A 21235-nucleotide genomic window follows, 5' to 3' on the forward strand; every position below is an offset into this window, starting at 1 on the left:
ACATGCTTCATCGTTCTACTTCCCGCACGATGATGGGAAGAGGAAAAAGGTGCAGCTGGGGGTTTATTGGGGGAGGTAGTATTTTCTAACAGAGTTCGTACTTACTGGAGCGAGATGCAGTTAAATGTATTTTTATACCGAGTCTGAAAAAGGGAAGCGTGCGAGTGCAGTCTGGTATGCGGCGCTGAAATCATTTCTCAACTGGGCTACCTCAGGAATCCACAAACCACCCGACCACCGCCGGACCTTACACGCTCATTATAATCCGGTGTCAAAACTCAGCTGTGTCGGAAATATTCATCAAAGAAAGAAACAAAAAAAAATAAATAATGCTTTAAGTTAAAATGTCAATTTTAACATCACTGAGAAGACGACTGGTAGCTCAGACACTGGTGATTGTTTGAACAAAAAAAATTTTCTGCTGTATTATCGTCGTATCACTGCTACTGTGTCAGTACTGAACGTTGGTGGCCATTGTAGAAGTCCTGCTCCATTCATTTTCATTTGCTCGTAGTTTCTGATGGCTGAGAAGAAGGGGATGGATTCCTCTTCTTCAGGTTGATTCCTGACGTTCCCAGGAATAGTTTTCAGGCTCTCTGGAGGAGCAACACGCTGGAAATGGTGCACCAACTCCAGAATGTGTCATGCGTGAGGTTCTTTAAAGCTCCGGCATTGAATCGACTGCAAATCATTATTCAGTGTTGATCCACTGTCTTCAGTTCACTTTTTTTCTTTTTGGATTTCCCCCCTTTTTTTCTCCCCAATTGTATCCGGCCAATTACCCCACTCTTCCCAGCCGTCCCGGTCGCTGCTCCACCCCCTCTGCCGATCCGGGGAGGGCTGGACACTACCACATGCCTCCTCCCATACATGTGGAGTCGCCAGCCGTTTCTTTTCACCGGACGGTGAGGAGTTTCGCCAGGGGGGTGTAGCACATGGGAGGATCACGCTGTTCCTCCCAGTTCCCCCTCCCCCCCGAACAGGCGCCCTGGCTGACCAGAGGAGGCGCTAGTGCAGAGACCAGGACACATACCCACATCCGGCTTCCCACCCACAAACACCGCCAATTGTGTCTGTAGGGACGTCCGACCAAGCCAGGGGTAACACGGAGATTCGAACCGGCGGTCCCCATGTTGGTAGGCAACAGAATAGACCACCACACTACCCGGACGCCTGTCTTCAGTCAATTTGTCTGGGGAGTTGAGCGGTTCTTGCTAACAAACAACACAACCCATCCATCATGTCCACAAAAGAGGGATTTGTACAATGGCCACGTGTCTACATGACTACTATGAACATATTGAGCACAGACAGGAAACGGTCACCCGGCGCTGACTGACTAGATAGAGAGTGTAAATAATGACTGATGCCTGTTCAAGTGCAATTAATGCCATAATCTTTAACCCCTCCCTCATGCGCAGCTATTTTGTTCGCATTTGGAAAAAGTGTATTTTCAAGCCTTACTTTTTTGATATATACCGCCACAGTGTAAATGATATAAACTGCTTGTTTCGTGTTCAGGTGATATTAATATTATTATTATTATTATTTTGTTTTTACATCTAGACAGGTGCCAATATTAAGTGCCATGCAGTATTCTCACAAAAATGTCAAAGCTAAAATCATCCAAAGTAAATTTTTTTTTTTTTTTGCTTTGTTATCCCAAGAGCAAAGAAAACGAGACTACTTGTGATTGTAACACACATCGCTGTGCACAATATATATATATATATATATATTTTTTAGAGTGTTGTAGCCGACCGACCGCGTGCACTTTGAGTACGACTCGCGGTTTAGTTTTCCCGGTTGCAGTTCCTTCACGCGTCACACGACTGAATTCTTTCGCCTTACTGCTCTTCAGCCGATGCTGGGTTCTCCGTCACGTCGGTCCGTGTTTGAACTGATGTTGCGTGTCCACATGTTGCGCGTGTCCACATGTTGCGTGTGTCCACATGATGTGCATGTCCACCGTCTGCCTTCAGCGTGCCCAGGGACACACAAACCCTGCAGTTTGTAAAGCTCCGAGCCGTCCAGTATCGGCGTCACGCCTCTATCTCGCTTTTGTTCCATTTGTGTATCCCTGTATGTTAATCTCATATGATGTATCGCTGATGTCTCCTCTGCTGATGACGCTCATTTTTATTTTATTGCTTTGTGACGACGCCCCCCCCCATCCAGCAGCCCCCTACCCCCCCATCCAGCAGCCCCTCACCACACTGAATGTTCTGCAGAGGGAAAGCTTTTCTTGAATGTGGGACGTCCCTCTCTCTCCCCCCCCTTTCCCCATCTCTCTCTCTCTCTCCCCCTTCCCCCTCTCCCTCTCTCTCGCTCCACATTGAAATGTGTGCCTATCAAGACAGATGGGATTGATTTGTCGGGGAAAATGGCGTTATATTTTCGGTGCTATCATTTTGTGAAACAATAATTTCAACGCTGTAGACATGTGTAGACATGATGCTCGTGTAGACAGGAGGCCTGTGTAGACAGGAGGCCTGTGTAGACAGGAGGCCTGTGTAGACAGGAGGCCTGTGTAGACAGGAGGCCCGTGTAGACAGGAGGCCTGTGTAGACAGGAGGCCTGTGTAGACATGATGTATTTGGTGCCTTTTTTAGTCATAAAAAAACCCCTGAATCAATCATGTCGTGTGCAGAATGTTTATTTCTTTGTTTGGTGTGAAAAACGGGATTGTCGGGCGGCTGTGAAACATGGACGTGTGTGTTGGTGTGTGTCTGTGTGTATAAAGATGGTGGGCTTTACGCCGTACAGTCAGTAGATTGTTTCAAGGTGCAATAAAACATTTCTCTTCCACACACACACACACACACACACAGGTGACGGATGAAAGACCTGAATGCTTGACCCCTACAGCGAGGGGGTCCGGGGCATTTGTTATGTTGTGGGGGGGCATATTCCTGGTATGGTTTGGGTCTACTTGTCCCCTTAGAGGGAAGGGTCACTGCAGATCCTGATGGGAGGGGTCTCTTCCAGGAGGACAATGCCCCCATCCACAGGACACGAGGGGTCACTGGATGGTGTAATGAGGATGAAGATGATGTAAATCACATGCTATGGCCTTCACAGTCACCACATCTCAACCCAGTTGAAAACCTATGTTGATTTTGGACCGAAGTTTGAGGCAACGCTCTCCACCACCATCATCATCAAAACACCAGATGAGGGAATATCTTCTGGAAGAATGGTGTCCATCCCTCCAGTAGAGTTCAGACTTGTAGAATCAAGTTTCCTTTATTAATCCCCTTGGGGAAATTCACTTACTGCAAATTAACCCATCCTAGCTGTGATCTGTGTAGCTAGGAGCAGTGGGCTGTCACCGTGCAGCACCCGGGGACCAACTCCAGTTCTCTTGCCATGCCTCGGGAGTTGTGTATGGGACCAGTAGATCACACTTTACTTACTCTGATAAGGCACACAAGATCAAGCCAGCTTGGAATAAGTATGTGTGGCTGCACATCGTGCAGAAGCTAAAGAGGCCTTTAAGGCTTGGGTCCTGGTAGGTCGGCCCAGACAGGGGCCTGTCCTGGATTACAACATGCTCACCAATGCGAGGTATAAATATGCAGTTCATTATGTTTGCAAACACAAACAAGTTGTGAGAGCGGACTCTATGGCTGAAAAGCTGCTTTGTAACAATGATACTGACTTTTGGAAGGAGCTGAGAGCTCTGAACAGGGGCAATAAATGGCTCTGAACAGGGGCAATACATGGCTACCATGCACTATGGAGGGAGTTTCTGGAGCCGATAATATAGCCCAGTTGTGGGGGCAACATTATTCTGCTTTATTTAACGGTGTTAAAAGTGACCCCTACAAAGTGGGCAATATTGCCAACAGTGACACATTGGGAATCAAAACCAATGACGTTTATCAAGCAATCTGTCAGTAAAGCAAGTGGCTCAGGACACATCACTGCAGAGCACCTTAAGTTTGCAAGCCTAAATGTTGTTGCTCTGGCCATTTGTTTTACTGGCTTCATGATTCATTGACTTGCTAGACTCTGTTGCCTGCTACTCTTGTGCCTGTCATCAAGGACAAAGCTGGCAAGGCTGGGAGCCTGGATAATTATTCGTCAGCTGCACAAGCCAGTGTGGTATCCAAAATCCTGGAAAGGATTCTATTAGATCGTTTATATGTAAATATATTGGTACCACAGACAGCCAGTTTGGTTTCAAAGCTAAACATGGTGCTGATTATCTATGCCTTGAAAGAAGTAGCTGAAATGTATAGCGGGCAAAACTCCTCTGTTCTAATCAGATTTACGGATGCCTCTAAGGATTTTAACCGAGTTAATCACCAAAAGTTGTTTCTGAAACTGAGTGAAAGGGCTGTGCCTGACAGCATGATCAGACTCGTGGCATACTGGTATGCCAACCAGCGTATGCAGGTCAAATGGATCAATAGAATCTCTGCTCCACTGGTGTTGGTAATGGAATACGGCAGGGGGGGCTACTTTCACCAGAACTCTTTAACGTGTACATGAATGATGTATCTGACCAACTAAGAGGCTGCAAAACTGTCTGTATGGTTAGTAACACCCCAATAAACCATCTTACGTATGCTGACGATCTGGCTGTTCTTTCTCCTGGCAGTGCTGGTTTCAACAGCTGCTGAACTATATGCTCTGGTTAATAAATGCTCTGGTTAATATATGCTCTGGCTAATATATGATCTGTTAATATATGCTCTGGCTAATATATGCTCTGGCTAATATATGCTCTGGTTAATATATGCTCTGGTTAATATATGCTCTGACTAATATATGCTCTGGTTAATATATGCTCTGGTTAATATATGCTCTGGTTCATATATGCTCTGGCTAATATATGCTCTGTTAATATATGCTCTGGTTAATATATGCTGTGGTTAATATATGCTCTGTTAATATATGCTCTGGTTAATATATGCTCTTGTTAATATATGCTCTGGTTAATATATGCTCTGACTAATATATGCTCTGGTTCATATATGCTCTGGCTGATGCCCTGGCTAATATATGCTCTTGTTGATATATGCTCTGTTAATAGATGGTCTGGCTAATATATGCTCTGGTTAATATATGCTCTGACTAATATATGCTCTGGTTAATATATGCTCTGGTTAATATGTGCTCTGGCTAATATATGCTCTGGCTAATATATGCTCTGGTTAATATATGCTCTGGCTAATATATGATCTGGCTAATATATGCTCTGGTTAATATATGCTCTGGTTATATATGCTCTGGCTAATATATGCTGTGGCTTATATATGCTCTGGCTAATATATGCTCTGGCTAATATATGATCTGGCTAATATATGCTCTGGTTATATATGCTGTGGCTAATATATGCTGTGGCTAATATATGCTCTGGTTAATATATGCTCTGGCTAATATATGCTCTGGTTAATATGTGCTCTGGCTAATATATGCTCTGGCTAATATATGCTCTGGCTAATATATGCTCTGGCTAATATATGCTCTGGTTAATATGTGCTCTGGCTAATATATGCTCTGGCTAATATATGCTCTGGGTTAAACATGATGTGCAATAGCCTGTTTGCAGTCAGGTGGTTCTGATGACGCGCGAGGTTCGGATGGAGGGCAGGAAGTGAAAAGCAGAATGGACGAGATGGGTCCAAACTGCAACAAAGCAAAGAGAAACAGCTTTAGCGCAACAGAGTAAGGTGCAGGAATGTTAAGCTACACAAACACAGCCGCATAACATCGCTTTGCTTTACCTGTGGCGAAGTGGTCACTGCACACACGCGCATTATCCGACTCCGCGACGGCGGCTCGAAATCCATCTTCCGGCGTTTCCGGTCAGCGTCTTTTATTTCCGCCCCTCACGAACGGCAGCTTCCGGGACCGGATAAACACGCCTTTCCGGCGTTTCCGGTCAGCGTCTTTTATTTCCGCCCCTCACGAACAGCAGCTTCCGGGACCGGATAAACACGCCTCGTAGTTTCTGGGTTTAATCGATGTGAGCACGCGGCATTTTGAGAGTTTGTGACAGCAGCGCTTCCTGTGTAGGAAATCACTTCCTGCCCTCCACCTACAGTTGGCGCGTCATATGCAAACAAGCTACACAACGTGTGCCGTCATGACGTGTAGAACAAAGGGGGCGCGGACCCCAACTTTCCAGATTTGTGTCTGTCAGGACAAGTGTTGTGTGTCTGTGATGAGATATATCTATATATGTGTGTGTCTGTGATGAGATATATCTATATGTGTGTGTTTGGGATGAAATATTAAAGCATCTATATGCTGATCACGTCTGATGACGATGACGCGGATAGGCTGACATGTTCAGACCATGTTAAGACAAGTCTCTTTAGAGTGTATCGAACTGCTCTTTACTGCCCCCTTGTGGGCCAAGTTTTAAAAGGCAAGAATACGCAGGCTTCCGGGTCGCCTATAATGTCGGTATGCGGATCTTTAAAAAAACAAAACCGAGGTGTAGTCAACTGGCTCGTCTTGTAACGCGGGACTCGGCACTTTCCAGGCTCCATAAACCTGATGTACCAGTTTATCTGTCGCCTGAATGATCCTCATATCCCCCGTGAAAGCATTGGGATCACTGTATTTTATAAAAACTAGCAATGTTTTATTTCTATTTTTTCCGGGCTGCCCCCCGAACTCGCTGCAGTATGTATTGTAGTTTGTGTGTTGTATGTTTGCTAATGGACTCTTGATTCTGACAATAAAGCTGAACGGAACTGAACTAAACTGAGCTGAACCTAACTGAACTGAGCTGAACCGAACTGAGCTGAACTGAGCTGAACCGAACTGAGCTGAACCGAACTGAGCTGAACTGAGCTGAACTGAGCTGAACCGAACTGAGCTGAATTGAGCTGAGCTGAGTTGAACTGAACCGAGCTGAGTTGAACTGAACCGAACTGAGCTGAACTAAACTGAGCTGAACTGAGCTGAGTTGAACTGAGCTGAACTAAACTGAACTGAGTTGAACTGAACTAAATTGAGCTGAGCTGAACTAAACTGAACTGAGTTGAACTGAACTAAACTAAACTGAACCAAACCGAGCTGAACTGAGTTGAACTAAACTAAATTGAACTGAGTTGAACTGAAACAAGCTGAACTGAGCTGAACTAAACTGAACTGAACTGAGTTGAACTGAGTTGAACTAAACTGAACTGGGTGGAGGTGAGCTGAACTGAACCGAGTGGAGGTGGTGGCTCGGCGTTGATCCTCCGGTTTACATGAAGGCGTGGTCTGGTCTGTGTGCAGGTCTTCCGGCTGGAACGCAAGTCCAGGTGAGCTGCTGCGACACGTCTGTATGTTAACTCTCGTCCGTCCCTCTGTTGACCGGATATAATACCGTAAACTACTAAGAAGACGCGGTCACAGCGCTGCTGTGAAGCGGCTTGGCGGTGTTGTGTTCTTGACTACTTTTAAAACCAGTTCACTGAACCGGAACAAAGAAACGCTGCAGGCGCGCTTTGTTTGTATTGAGCTGGCGAGCCCACGCCATCTTACGACGCACGCGTGCGTAACGATACCAAGCGCGTATTCTGTGTAAAGCGATCACTATGACGTCACGTCCTGCCAGCCGCAAGACACGCGTATCAGCGTCGCGACGCGTGTGAGCAGACGGAAGGTAAAACGGCGGCGGCGGTTCTCACGTTAAAGTGTTCTTGTTGTGACGTCCTGCAGAGGCGTGGGTCCGTCGTCTCACCGTAAGGACAATAAACCACAAATGCTGTTTAATAGAAGTAAACAAGTGCATTAGAGTTTATACTACAATCCAATACTGACATCACACCAAAGAAGAAGAACACGCCTACAGCGTTACGTCACATGTGAGTTACGTTACCTTTTAAATGTGGTTTACTAAACAGGAAGTGACGACAGAATTGTGGAGTTCTTCATCATCATCATCATCACCACCTGTCAGTCTGAACGTGCCATGGCGTCTTTACTGGTAAGCCGCATAACGTGTTTTTATTTCAAAACGCTCTGGACGCTTCAAACAAACACGACTGTCGGCTGATTCTTCCATCTGGGGCACTTTTGGCTTTTATCATGAGTTTGTTTTCTCCCCCAACATTTGGAAAAAATAAAAAATAAATGTCTTTCTTTCTATTAAGCGATCTTAAACAAGTATGTTAGCATAGCTTTGATCGTCCTACATAATAACTTTGATATTATGATGATTTTCTTTGCAAAGTTGTAACAGCAAAATCTGACGTAATGACAATTTTCACCTTTTTGGAGAAAAAGCTGGCTGTCTTAGACTTGCTAAGCTAACTTGTTAGCTAGCATACAATGTACAATGAATATACGTGAATAAAGTGAGATTTCTTATTTCTGAACTAAGATACTCAATTAGTAACTTGTTTGGTAACGACGACTAATAACCATTGCTAGGGATAATTTAGTAGCGCCAGGTCACCTGACTGCTGGACCAGGCTGCAGCATCCCCGCCACCCTGACAGCAGGATAAGCGGTTAAGACAATGGATGGTTAGATGGACTAATAAACATCCTCTCAGATCAGCACACAGAAATCTTCACATGACATTTGTGGACATGGAAAAGTCATGTTTCTGCCATGACCGCTCATGCGCCTCTGGCACTTCTCAGATGTATGAGGGACAGCCATATTTAACGATAAGAAAATCTGCAAATTGCACATAACCCAAATGAATTTGAAATATGTCTTTTTAAATTATGCAAAGTAAAGCTTTAATGAATGTAACTATTTTGGTTACTTTATTATAGAGGGGAAGTTGAAACGTCTGGGTAGGAGGGGACAAGCCCAAAACAGTGAAATTCTGCCACATTTAAATTTTCAACACACTGAAAAAGTATTGAAATGTCATCACCGAGAGACAAATCTTTTCATAGCTAACACAACCTAACAAATACTGTAATAGTTTTTTCTTCTTCTTGGAAATCTACCATGGGGACAGAAAAACCCCCTTAAGTGAAGAATCACCCATATATTTCTGTCCTGTGTCTGTGTGCAGGATGAGCTGGACAGTCTCGTCGCGTCTCCGTCCTTCAACGCAGCGGTAAGTTGGTCTCTGTTGGGATCTGAGCCTGTCTACACTTGATTTGGACAAATGATTTTGAGACTGAAAAAGAACAAATTGTTTGGTTTAAATGAAATAAAGGGTTTAAGGCAACAAATCAGCGTGTTGGAGAAGGGACCAGAACCAGAGGGCAGAAGTAACAAGCGAGTGAACGGGGAGTTTAGTGGGTGGGGGACTTGGATGAGAATGACCTTTTTTTTAAATTTCAATTTGTTTCCTGTGTTTCACCGTCCAGCCTGGTGGGAGGGGGACCATCAAACCAAAGGCTAACTTTGACGCAGGCGAAGATGCTGTGGCCCTCAGGAAAGCTATCGAAGGACTCGGTACAAATATTCCTCTGTTTGTCTCTCTCTTGCTCTCTCTCTCTCTCTCTCTCTCTCTCTCTCTCTCTCTTTCTGTGTCTCTCTCTCTTACTGTCTGTGTGTGTGTGGGGGGGTCTCCCTCTCTCTGTCTCACAGTGTCTGTCTATCGAAGGACTTGGTAGTATCAGAAATATTGTGTTTGTGTGCATGCGCGTGTGCCCTTTTGTGCACAAGTCCAGGTTTTTTTTTCTGTTTTAACGTCGTTTTGTTGTTCTAGCAGCGGTCATCAGAGACAGTGTTATACCATCTTGACCATTACCTCTTTAGTTTTCCTGGCGATGAGGCGCCAACCTGCAGTTCTCCATGCCTTCTCGCTAGCGATGCACGATACTGATACTGGTATCGGAAACGGGGCCGATACCCGGCTGAAATGGAGCATCGGTGTCAGAGTTTACCCAAAACTAACCTCCAATACCAAGAGTCATGAGTAACTCTCATAAATAAAAGCAAAATGTATTGAGCTACTGCATTTCTGGCACATGGAAGCCTGTATTTGGTGGCACGGTGCCCCAGTGGTTAGCGCAGTCGCCTCATAGCAAGAAGGTCTAGGGTTCGAACCCCGGGGTGGTCCAACCTTGGGGGTTGTCCCGGGTCATCCTCTTTGTGGAGTTTGCATGTTTTCCCCGTGTCTGCGTTGGTTTCCTCCCACAGTCCAAAGACATGTAGGTCAGGTGAATCGGCCGTACTAAATTATCCCTAGTTGTGTGTGTGTGTGTGTTGGCTCTGTGATGGCATGGTGGCCTGTCCAGGGTGTCTCCCCGCCTGTCGCCCAATGACTGCTGGGATGGGCTCCAGCATCCCCGTGACCCTGAGAGCAGGATAAGCGGTTTGGCTAATGGATGGATGGATGGATGGATGGAAGTCTGTATTTCTATAATGGTGGAAAAAAAAACTGATTTAGTCTCAATTATTTTTTCTATTGACCCCAGAACTAATGGTCTAAATTTGCACTGTTCAGTAAAAGTAATGGATCGGATCGGTACTTGGTACCAGCCGATATCTGAAGATTGTTCAGTCATCATTCATATATATGTATATGTGTGTGTGTGTGCGTGTGTGTGTGTCTGTGTGTGTGTGTGTGTGTGTGTGTATATATATATATATATATATATATATATATATATATATATATATATATATATAATACGTGTATATATGGCACAAACTTGTGCCAAGGAAGAGTTCAGATAGAGGACGGACGCAGGTTTGGCAGAACACAGGCGTTTTTATTGACAGAGTTTAATTTACATGGTTTGATGTCTGCACGCTGGGCGGGCCGGTGCTGTTGACCTGCTCTCTGCTCTCCGCCTTGCTCTGTCTGCCTTCTGTCCGTATGTCTTCAGTGTCGGTGCAGCACCCAACTGTACTGCAGAGTAAACAGAGCAGGTTGTTGGTGTGACACACCTGAGGCTCATCATCATTCAGCTTCAGTATCATGTCTGCTGCCCGTGACCCACGCCCCGCCTCTCTCCGCGTGCAGTCGAGGCCCGACCGCGCCCCACCACCACAATGTATAATAGGAAGTGATGCTTTATGCCATAACTGGAGTTTGATGTGTGTACTTCCTTCTGTTTCAGGCACAGAAGAGAAAACCCTGATCGATATTCTGACCCACAGGAGCAGCGGGCAGAGACAGCTCATCTGTCAGGCTTATCTGGACGCCACAGGCAGAGTAAGACGTGCATCTGCTCACCCCATGAAGGGCATCCACACACACTATATCACTGTCTCTATCCGTGTACATACTGGGGAAAATTACTTATTTTCTCCCCAGTTGGAAGAATGGGGTGATTAATTGGCTGGATACAATTGGGGAGAAAAGGGGGGGGTCCACCCCCCCCAAAAAGACATGGGTGTGGGTTTATGAGAGTATGCCAGAAACGTGTGCATGTGTGTTTGTTTACCCTAGACATTGGTGGAGGACCTGAAGGGGGACACCCACGGTGACTTTGAGGACCTGCTGGTGGCGCTGGTCACCCCTCCTGCTGTGTACGACTGCCACGAAGTTATCAGGGCCATGAAGGTTTGTTTTCACCTTCTTATTCTTTTTCCCACATCCTTTCCTGTCTTTTGTTTTTCTTTGTCTGATTTCATGGATCCTTTATAGGTGAAGACAGAGAGAAGACACCAGAAACTCATCACACAATAGTTCCTAAACATTCATCTCAGACCAGCCAGTACATTTAAACTGCTGTGGTCCCATGGAAGACATTTGCATACAGGTTTTCAAATAACACGCGACCAAATCCCAATGCAAAGCACAATGAGATCAACCAGACTATACACCATACACTCACATGTTGTTTCTTACCAGTGGTGGCTGATGCTAAAAAAATTTTTTTTTTGGGGGGGGGGGGTGTCGCAATTTACCTTGGTGCAGCACACCTGACAGCTGCTTTAATGTCCACACAGTCACAGAGTTATTAGGAAGGACGATGTAGCCTATAGATTTTATCAGGGTTCGTACACGGTGGATGATTGACAGTCAAGACGAGGCGTGGTGGTGGGTGTGAACATGATTGACAGCCAGGAGAATTGTCCAATCACATTAGATGAGAAAACATTAAAACAATACCAGTTCACTGCCAATAAAAGTGGGGGTGTCTGGGGTGCACAGAACTGCGCCCCCTGGAAAATCTGAAGAAACCAATCAGACGGCAGCCTCAGGTCACCTGCTCGCCACAGGTTTGAGGGCTTACATAAGGTCTGGTCTGGCCGGCGCCCCTCACCCAGGAAGTATATGTATTCAGGCAGAAACCAACCAAATACCATTTGAACCAACATTTAATGGCTGCTGACAGGCGCTCACAGACTGAAAACACTTGTATTTCATCATTATTTGCATCATACAACTAAATTATATTTAACATGTTTAAGTAGATTTTCATCTCTTGATATTTGGAGGGGGCGGCACCTCAGCGCCCTGTACTGGTCAGCCGCCACTGTTTCGTACACACTTTTAAACACCTAAACTAGAAAACTTCTGGAGGTCTTCAAATAGTCCAACACTCCACTGGTGGGCGTATAAGAAGAACCAATAGGCAGGATCATATCAGCCCTGTTTTAACCCTAATTCAGCGGTTTCTGTACTTTAAGAATTGATTTTGACATATTGATTTTAATTCACATCTACATCATATTCTTCTAACATTATGAGCCAGCTGGTTCATCTGGTGATGATGTTAGAGCTATTCCTACCCTGAACCTCAGAGACATTGGAGACTAACCCTTTTCCCGAAGAAATTAATCAGATTTGACCTTGTGATGTTTACAGGGAGCTGGAACGAAAGATGGCATCTTGATTGAAATCCTCGCCTCGAGATCCAACCAGCAGATAAAAGCTCTGTGTGATGCCTACCTGCAGGGTAAAGACCGGCTCTACATTCTGAAACCTGATCAGTCATATTAACGCAGAGGTTTGGTGAAATGAAGTTTGGTTCAGCGTTAAATTCTCGTTGTCACAAGCTCCATGTGATAACTTTATTATTTATTTTTGTAAAATATGAACTTTTAAGTACCATTATCGTTATAATCAGGTTGTTCGACATTCAACAACACTGATCAGTTTAACTTGAGACCCTCTCTATTGCCTATTCTAATTGCTGGTGCACCAGTAGATACATTCATAAATACGGCAGTGGAAAAAAAAAGATCTGCTCAAAGCAATAAAGGGAATATGATAGGCGGCTATCAGAAACACCGGTTGTACAGAATCTCTGGACGTCTCCATCTTCTCCTTCATCAAACGTATCGTGCTCGCATGTGAAAGATGGAACAAGTCTACAAATGGGCGAAAATGAAAAGCGTGATTATGCATAATTGCCAGGTAAAGTTACCCAACTAGCCATGCCAATTGTGCATTTATATTTGCGTTAGCCAGCTCTACCAACTCAATTTCCATTATATTATGGTCTGTCGTTTTGGTACCTGTCTTTTGTTAATGTAGTTTATAAGAACACGAGTTACTTGTCACTGCCATGCTGCTGGTTTGTGTTGATCCACCCTGCACGTTTTGTCACTCTCCACGTTTGTGTGTTGGTTGTCTGTCGTCATCCCCAGTGTGATTGCAGTATGAGCTGCCGTTGTGGATCCTGACCAGGGGTGGCGCTGCTGTGACAGGTTATCACATGGAGTCACTAGTGAACAGCTCAGTTCTGACACTGACACCGTTTACATGATGGTAGAAAAAGTGGATTTATTGTGTTAGTCCGACTAAAACAGGACTTTAAAATACATGTAAACGTGTTGGTCTGACTGAAATCGTACTAAATCGAATTTCTCGAAGTGGGACTAACACACCTAGATAACGCGGTTGGGGGTGGATTTACTCTGGCCTGTATACGCTTCATTCGGCCCCGAACTGGCCTAGGTGTTCTGCGCGTGATCCATAGTTCCTGCGGTGGTCTTTCATCCAATAGCAACCAGCTGAAAGGGGGCGTATCGCCACCTACTGTACCGGAGTCGGACATACTTCCGTCAATAAATCGATTCTCCCCCGGTTCTTGTATACTGGGACAACGACAATAGTCCAATTACATGGCCTAATGGAGCTGTAACCGTAGCTCGACTTAACTGTGCATGTAGACCCACTGCGTGTGGTGGATTTGTCAGTACTGCAGGGAAACAAACGATTTCGTCTCAAAAACACGAAGCACAAGTTGTCAGATGACCTCAAAACGTGTTGCGACCCATACTGTTGTTAGAGAGCACGTTAGGTTTTTTTCTCTAGTGTTATCGGTGAGATTTTCATAGCAGCGGTGTGACCGGACGGTTTGTTCACTACAACACACAAATACAAAGGTAAAGAAAGAGAGGTGAGCCATGCTGCCTGTACTTGTAAGAGCTGGTTTAACGATATTTTTCCATAGTGACACTCCTGATGTTGACAGTCATGTGTTCTTCGCCTCCTGGCAGAAACGGAGAAGAAGTTGAGTCTTGATCTGAGGGGGGAAGTTTCTGGAAAGTATTCCAAAGCCCTGCTCATCCTGGCTGAGGTTTGTCAAATCAGATGACAGCAGACTGTCTGGACTTCTCCATCTTCCCTTTTCTCAAACTTCATGTTTGTATCGTGGTTTGGGGGGCTGTTCATCACCTCCGCTCGTGTGATGATGAATTACAGTCGGTAAATGAAGAAAACATGGTAGCTTATTGACAAAACTAGACAGGTGGAACAAACACGTTCATTTTTCTTATCGAGAAGTGCAACTGGATGTGGAAGCTGCTGCAGCCAAGTGAAAATCATCCCATTGCATTTAGTTCCAGGAGAGATAATCATGTAAAACTAATGGGATTAAACTCGTTAACATGTTCACTGGTTAACAGCACAGCTCTTCTTCTCAGTCCCTTTTTATTCCAGTAGGCATGTGGGACAGCCGTCCAAAGAGATCTTTAAAATCTACATTCAAACACTGTGGGCAGCGCGGTGGCGCAGTGGTTAGCGCTGTCGCCTCACAGCAAGAAGGTCCTGGGTTCGAACCCCAGGGTAGTCCAACCTTGGGGGTCATCCCAGGTCGTCCTCTGTGTGGAGTTTGCATGTTCTGCCCGTGTGTGTGTGGTGGGTTTTCTCCGGGTGCTCCGGTTTCCTCCCACCATCAAAAAGACATGCATGTTAGGGTTAATACTGCTGTCTGAGCCCCTGAGCAAGGCATGGCAAGACCAACTGGAGTTGGTCCCCGGGCGCTGCACGGCGGCCGCCCACTGCTGCTAGCTACACAGCTAGGACGGCTTAAATGCAGAGCGTAATTTCCCTACCGGGATCAATAGAGTATATATATATAAAAAAAGTCAAATTAAGAGCACTTTGGCCTTTTTAAACCTGGATGTGATTATTATTATTATTATTATTATTATTATTATTTTGTTTCATTTGCAGGGCAAAAGAGACGAGAGCACGGCGGTGGATTTGGTGAAGGCCAGAGAAGACGCCAAGGTGAGATGAGATTCTAGTCTTTCCCACAAACTTGTTCGCTTGTGGATGAGAAACACTTGTCGTGTTTTTGTTTTGTTTTTCTCCGGGGAAAAAAAATCCAGTTTCCTCAATATAACTGTGTCAGGGGGCATCCCGGTAGCGTGGCGGTCTATTCCGTTGCCCACCAACATGGGGATCGCCAGTTGGAATCCCTGTTACCTCTGGCTTAGTCGGGCATCCCTACAGACACAGTTAGCAGTGTCTGCGGGTGGGAAGCCGGATGTGGGTATGTGTCCTGGTCACTGCGCTAGCGCCTCCTCTGGTCAGTCAGGGCGCCTGTTCGGGGGGGAGGAGGAACTGGGGGGAATAGCGTGATCCTCCCACGAGCTTCGTCCCCCTGGTGAAACTCCTCACTGTCAGGTGAAAAGAAGCGGCTGGCGACTCCACATGTATGGGAGGAGACATGTGGTAGTCTGCAGCCCTCCCCGGATCGGCAGAGGGGGTGGAGGAGTGGAGCAGTGGAGCAGCGACCGGCACGGCTCAGAAGAGTGGGGTAATTGGCTGGATACAATTGGGGAGAAAAAGGGGGACCCCCCCCCCCCAAAAAAAATACATAACTGTGTCCAAATGATTGTTCTGGTTTTCTTTTGGAAGTTTCAGTGTTTTTTCTTTCTTCTCTCCGTCTGTTCTGCCAGACTCTGTATGATGCAGGGGAGAAGAAATGGGGTACAGACGAGTCCAAGTTCATCGAGGTCCTCTGCCATCGCAGCATTCCACAGCTGAGACAAAGTAAATGGTGCTTTAAACTGATTTTTGTACAGGTTGACAAAGAATACTGTTGCTTTTACGAAGACGCTTATCTTTCTTGCTGCCTTTGTTGTGATTTTTTTGCAGCTCTTGTGGAATACAAGAACATCAGTGGAAAGACTTTACAAGAGAGTGTGGAAGGAGAGATGTCTGGGGAGCTGGAGGAGATCCTTATGGCAATAGGTATTCCAGTTGATACGCATGAGACGCTGTATTTGAAATTGCTTCTATCTAAAATGTTACATATGTATATTAGGTGGGGGGAGGTTCTTTGTTTTATATTTCATATACGGAAATCCCGACTCAATCCCGAGGTGATGGCTGCATTGGAATGTGATATAGAAAGTTCACTTTGTGTTTTTAACACGTTTTTTTTTCCTCCAGTGAAATGTGTCACGAGTGTGCCGGCCTACCTCGCTGAGCTCCTGTATGCGAGCATGAAGGTGAAATTATGTATAAAACAAGATATGATATGTGATATGTATATATATCTATATATATATAGATATATATAGATAGATAGATAGCATTTTTCCCCCGAAACTGTTGATGGTGTTATAAATGCTCAACTAATCAGGAGCGGAATATCTATATCTATATATCTATCTATATATCTATCTATCTATCTATATATATATATATATATATATATATATATATATATCTATATATATATATCTATATCTATCTATATATAGATATATATCTATATATATCTATATATATAAAATCTAAATATAAGCATTATATATGTTTCATTAATTTTATCAGATATCATATCGTCACCTTCTTAAAATAATGGCCTAAGTCATATTTTCAAGTTTTTCAAAAAACAGAATCAACTGAAACTGAAACAAAATTTGTCAGTTTATTCTGGTAGGGAAGGAGCCTGAGCTGGTGCAAGAGGTGGAGTGGTACCAACTAGACATAGAGTCAGCTGAAACTGAAACAAAATTTGTCAGTTCATTCTGTTTTTTGAAAAACTTGAAAATATGACTTAGGCCATTATTTTAAGAAGGTGACGATATGATGTATCATATTTCCATCATATACACATATATATATAACTTCATTAAATGAAACCCTCAATGGTAGGGAAATTGCTCAGCAAACAAGGAGCAAAATAATCCAGATTATTGGATTATATATCTAATCTGGATAATCTGAATTTTATATAATCGAGGTTAGATATATAATCCAATAATCTGGATTATTTTGCTCTTTGTTTGCTGAGCAATTGCCCTACTGTTGAGGGTCTCATTTAATGAAGTTATATATATATATATATATATGATGGAAATATGATATATGATGAAATTAATGATACATATATAATGCTTACATCTAGATTGGACAGAGTGAAAGAGCAACATATACTTAAAAAGATGTATGTAGTCCTCCAAAATGGATGCAGAGTAGATGCTTTGTAAGAGACTTGTGCAGTGGGAACAACTGTAGATCCACTGAACACAGGCAGAAGAAAATGAGCCGTGTTCATGCGACGCTCTTTAACAAGGTGAGTTTTGTGGGTGCATGTGTCTTAACGCTGGTTCTGAGTTCAGGGCGGTGGGACCGATGAAGCCACTCTGAACCGGATCATGGTGACTCGTTCTGAGGTCGACCTGCTGGACATCAGGGCCGAGTTTAAGAAGCTCTCTGGCAACTCGCTGTACTCCGCCATCGAGGTGAGGAACTCCAGATCACGATTCAGCTGAACCATGTATGATTATCCCTGTTTCACCACCTCCCCTCCAGCAGACACAACGCACCAAACACACGGCTGCCGTTAGACGTTGGTTCGTTTTCAGAGAGAATCTGTTGGCGCTACAACAACAACATCATAAATGTGGTGGATGTGCAGGACGTGTTTGATTCAGTCTGGCAAAGTGTTGGTTTTGGCACATTTTACCAGACTCTTACAGTTTCTCTGGTTTTTATGAAAACATTTCATTTTTGTACGGAAGTTGCAATTACAATTTATGTTATAATAGTATAAAAAACATTTTGTGCCAGTACTATTATACCACACAGTCCTTCTAAAGGAGCCTACTCATCTGCATAAACAGAAGTCCATCGTGGAAAAATGGTGGTCCTTGCATTTGGCTCGTCTCCAAAGCTGTAGTTAAGAGTATTCCTTTCACTGAAAGCAGTGCAAGACAGAAGCTTTATCTTTAGGGTTCAACCAGAGTGGCGTCCAGGTAGCATAGCGGTCTATTATGTTGCTGGGTAACACGGGGATCACCGGTTCGAATCCCCGTGTTACCTCCGGCTTGGTCGGGCGTCCCTACAGACACAGTTGGCTGTGTCTGCGAGCGGGAAGCCGGATGTGGGTATGTGTCCTGATCGCTGCACTAGCGCCTCATCTGGTCGGTCGGGGCACCTGTTCGGGGAGGGAAGGGGAACTGGGGGGGGGGATAGCGTGACCCTCCCACACGTTACGTCCCCCTGGTGAAACTCCTCACTGTGAGGTGAAAAGAAGCGGCTGGCGACTCCACATGTATGGGAGGAGGCCTGTGGTAGTCTGCAGCCCTCCCCGGATCAGCAGAGGGGGTGGAGCAGCGACCGGGACGGCTCGGAAGAGTGGGGTAATTGGCTGAGTACAATTGGGGAGAAAAATCCGCCCCAAAAAAAAGGTTTAACCAGAGTTTGATGCGTCAAAGAGAAATTGAAAACACTTCCTGGCTTGGTGCTTCACATTATTTATCGTTGAAGCCAAACAAGCTGTCGTGTAAAAAAGCCAGATGCCCTGACTGACCACAGACTGTGTAACATGAAAACGTGCCCCCCCCCCTTTTTTTTTCTCCCCAATTGTACCTGGCCAATCACCCCGCCCTCTGAGCCGTCCCGGTTGCTACTCCACCTCCTCTGCCGACCCGGGGAGGGCTGCAGACTACCACGTGTCCTCTGATACATGTGGAGTCGCCAGCCGCTTCTTTTCACCTGGCAGTGAGGAGTTTCACCAGGGGGACGTAGCACGTGGGAGGATCACGCTATTCCCCCTAGCTCCCCCTCCCCCCCGAACAGGTGCTCTGACTGACCAGAGGAGGCGCTAGTGCAGCGACCAGGACACATACCCACATTCGGCTTCCCACCCGCAGACACGGCCAATTGTGTCCGTAGGGACGCCCGACCGAGCCGGAGGTAACACGGGGATTTGAACCGGCGACCCCCGTGTTGGCAGGCAACAGAATAGACCGCCACGCCACACGGACGCCACATGAAAATGTGTTTAAGCGTGTAAGAAGAAAAGGAGCCTGCAGATCTCTTTCTTATTAACTAGCTGATTTTTCGCTAACATCTGGGAGGTGTTTGTGGATCTCACCGACGATATAGAAGTACACACTGTAAAAAGTGAGGCTTCATCTGCAAAGATCCACACTGAACCAAAAGACACTTCAGATTGATAAAAGTCCCTGTAAGGGTTCATGAACCTGCTCTGACGGGGTTCTTTAAGGAATCAAGTGGGTCTCCCAAATGGCCTCCCAGAGGCTCCTCACGTCGCTCTTTCTTTTTACAGTGTAAACTTCAGGGGAGGGTCAGTGGTTCTTTCTGGTGTGTCCTGTTTTTCCCGTCCTCTTGCAGCTCAGGTGGGCGGCGTCTTGACTCCTAGTCCAATAATAGACGAGGGGAAAAAGACACCGCCTACCTGACGGACAAGAGGCAGATGAAGATAACGGTGATGATCTGTTTGGGGTAACTAACGCTGGCAAAAAGCAGATTAAATATCGGCTTGAGCTGCTCATCATGTCTGTTGATGCCACCAGCTTAAGTTCGGAGGTTCTGCTCCAGAAACCTTAATAGACTCAGAAAATACTGAAGGCGGCAGGGGAATCTTGGGATCTTATTCGTACGAGTGGTTGATGGATGTAAAAGAAAGAAGTATATTGGTGCTTTGGTTTTGTCGCTCTGTCCAACAGTCAGATCTGTCGGGTTGCCACGGCGAGTGTGTGAAGGCCATCTGCGGCGGGGACGACTAGCTCGCTCTGCAGCCACGGCCGAGTCGAGCCCCGCTTCTACTGCCACCAATCTCTCGCTGTAGGCCTACCATCTCTTTTCTGCTTCCGCCGTCTATAAACTCGGTCCGTTTCATCCTCACTCTACTAACTCACACTTGTTGACGGGCGTGGGAGTCAGCGGCTTTTGGGAAGTTCGGGCGATCCGCTGAAAGCGTGCTGGAGGACGTCGCCATACAGCAGACATGCCCGCAGTGCGTGGAAGGTTTGGTTTTGGACACGCGGCAGGGGGTCGGAGCAGAGCGGCACGCTGGCTGGAGGGTTCATACCAAGTTCTGTCTTGTGTGTCTTTTCAGTCCGACTGCCGTGGGAGCTACAAAAAAACACTGCTCAGGATTTGTGGAGGAGATGACGATTCTTAACACCACCCTCCCGTGATACCCCACCCTGCGATTCAAAACACGATGTTTATTTCTTACATGTCATCCTCTCTGTCCATCCACCCATCCATCCATCCTCCATCCTGTTGTCTCACCATCCTGGAGAAGTTCTGTCAGCCCAGACATTGTGTTCACGACTATGAGGGAAGGAAAGTGAATTAAGCTGAGCTGTGTCTCCACCTGTGGAACAGTGTTGTAAATGAAGTAGTCCTCTGTCTTGCTCTTCAATGTTGGACATTGTTAAAGTCAGTAGGGTCCAAATTAGTATATTTTAACACGTGCCAAAAAGAAAATAAACATCAACATCTTTTGACCAACTACAGTAGTGAGTTGATATTTACTTGCAGCATCCAGTTGTTAAAAAGAACCAAATCTGGCTTCTTTCTTCTTCTTGCTTTTGCATCTGAAGGCGATGGAAGACGTAGTCATAAGACGTAGCCATGAGACCTAGTCCTGAGGTGGTTTGAAGAAGCACAATGCAGGAATTTTGTTTATTTGTTTGTGCACTAAACTCACATTGTAATGTTGTCGAGTGTAAATACCCTACGGCCTACGCCATGTACCAACCTTCATTTACAGTTTACATAATTATATTCTGCACAAAGGTGTTGTGTTGTGATAGACTGCAGTGTGTTGTGTTGTGATAGACTGCAGTGTGTTGTGATGTGATAGACTGCAGTGTGTTGTGTTGTGATAGACTGCAGTGTGTCGTGATG

General features: G+C 45.4%; 1 protein-coding gene across 2 annotated transcripts; it reads left to right on the forward strand.

Annotated features, from left to right (window-relative positions):
• Window positions 1–7350: 7350 nt before the first annotated feature.
• anxa3a (annexin A3a) lies at window positions 7351–21235 on the forward strand. Of its 2 annotated transcripts, none has more exons than XM_056281143.1 (14): window positions 7351–7691; window positions 7854–7936; window positions 8984–9028; window positions 9285–9372; window positions 10989–11083; window positions 11321–11434; window positions 12686–12776; window positions 14326–14405; window positions 15284–15340; window positions 16015–16108; window positions 16214–16309; window positions 16511–16569; window positions 17689–17811; window positions 20044–21235. In XM_056281143.1, the coding sequence occupies exons 2-14, from the start codon at window positions 7922–7924 to the stop codon at window positions 20101–20103; spliced, it is 1017 nt and encodes a 338-aa protein (XP_056137118.1). In that variant the 5' UTR covers window positions 7351–7691; window positions 7854–7921; the 3' UTR covers window positions 20104–21235. The 2 variants fall into 2 exon arrangements, with proteins under 2 accessions (XP_056137118.1, XP_056137117.1); XM_056281142.1 differs by having other exon boundaries at window positions 20436–21235.

Source organism: Lampris incognitus, chromosome 1 (assembly GCF_029633865.1).
Source record: "Lampris incognitus isolate fLamInc1 chromosome 1, fLamInc1.hap2, whole genome shotgun sequence".
Taxonomy (NCBI): domain Eukaryota; kingdom Metazoa; phylum Chordata; class Actinopteri; order Lampriformes; family Lampridae; genus Lampris; species Lampris incognitus.

Excerpts from the sequence above, each read along its gene's own strand:
- anxa3a (XM_056281142.1), top strand. Across the intron at positions 9,029-9,284 it reads CTCCGTCCTTCAACGCAGCG|CCTGGTGGGAGGGGGACCAT; the intron begins GTAAGTTGGTCT and ends TTCACCGTCCAG. Across the intron at positions 12,777-14,325 it reads GTGTGATGCCTACCTGCAGG|AAACGGAGAAGAAGTTGAGT; the intron begins GTAAAGACCGGC and ends GCCTCCTGGCAG.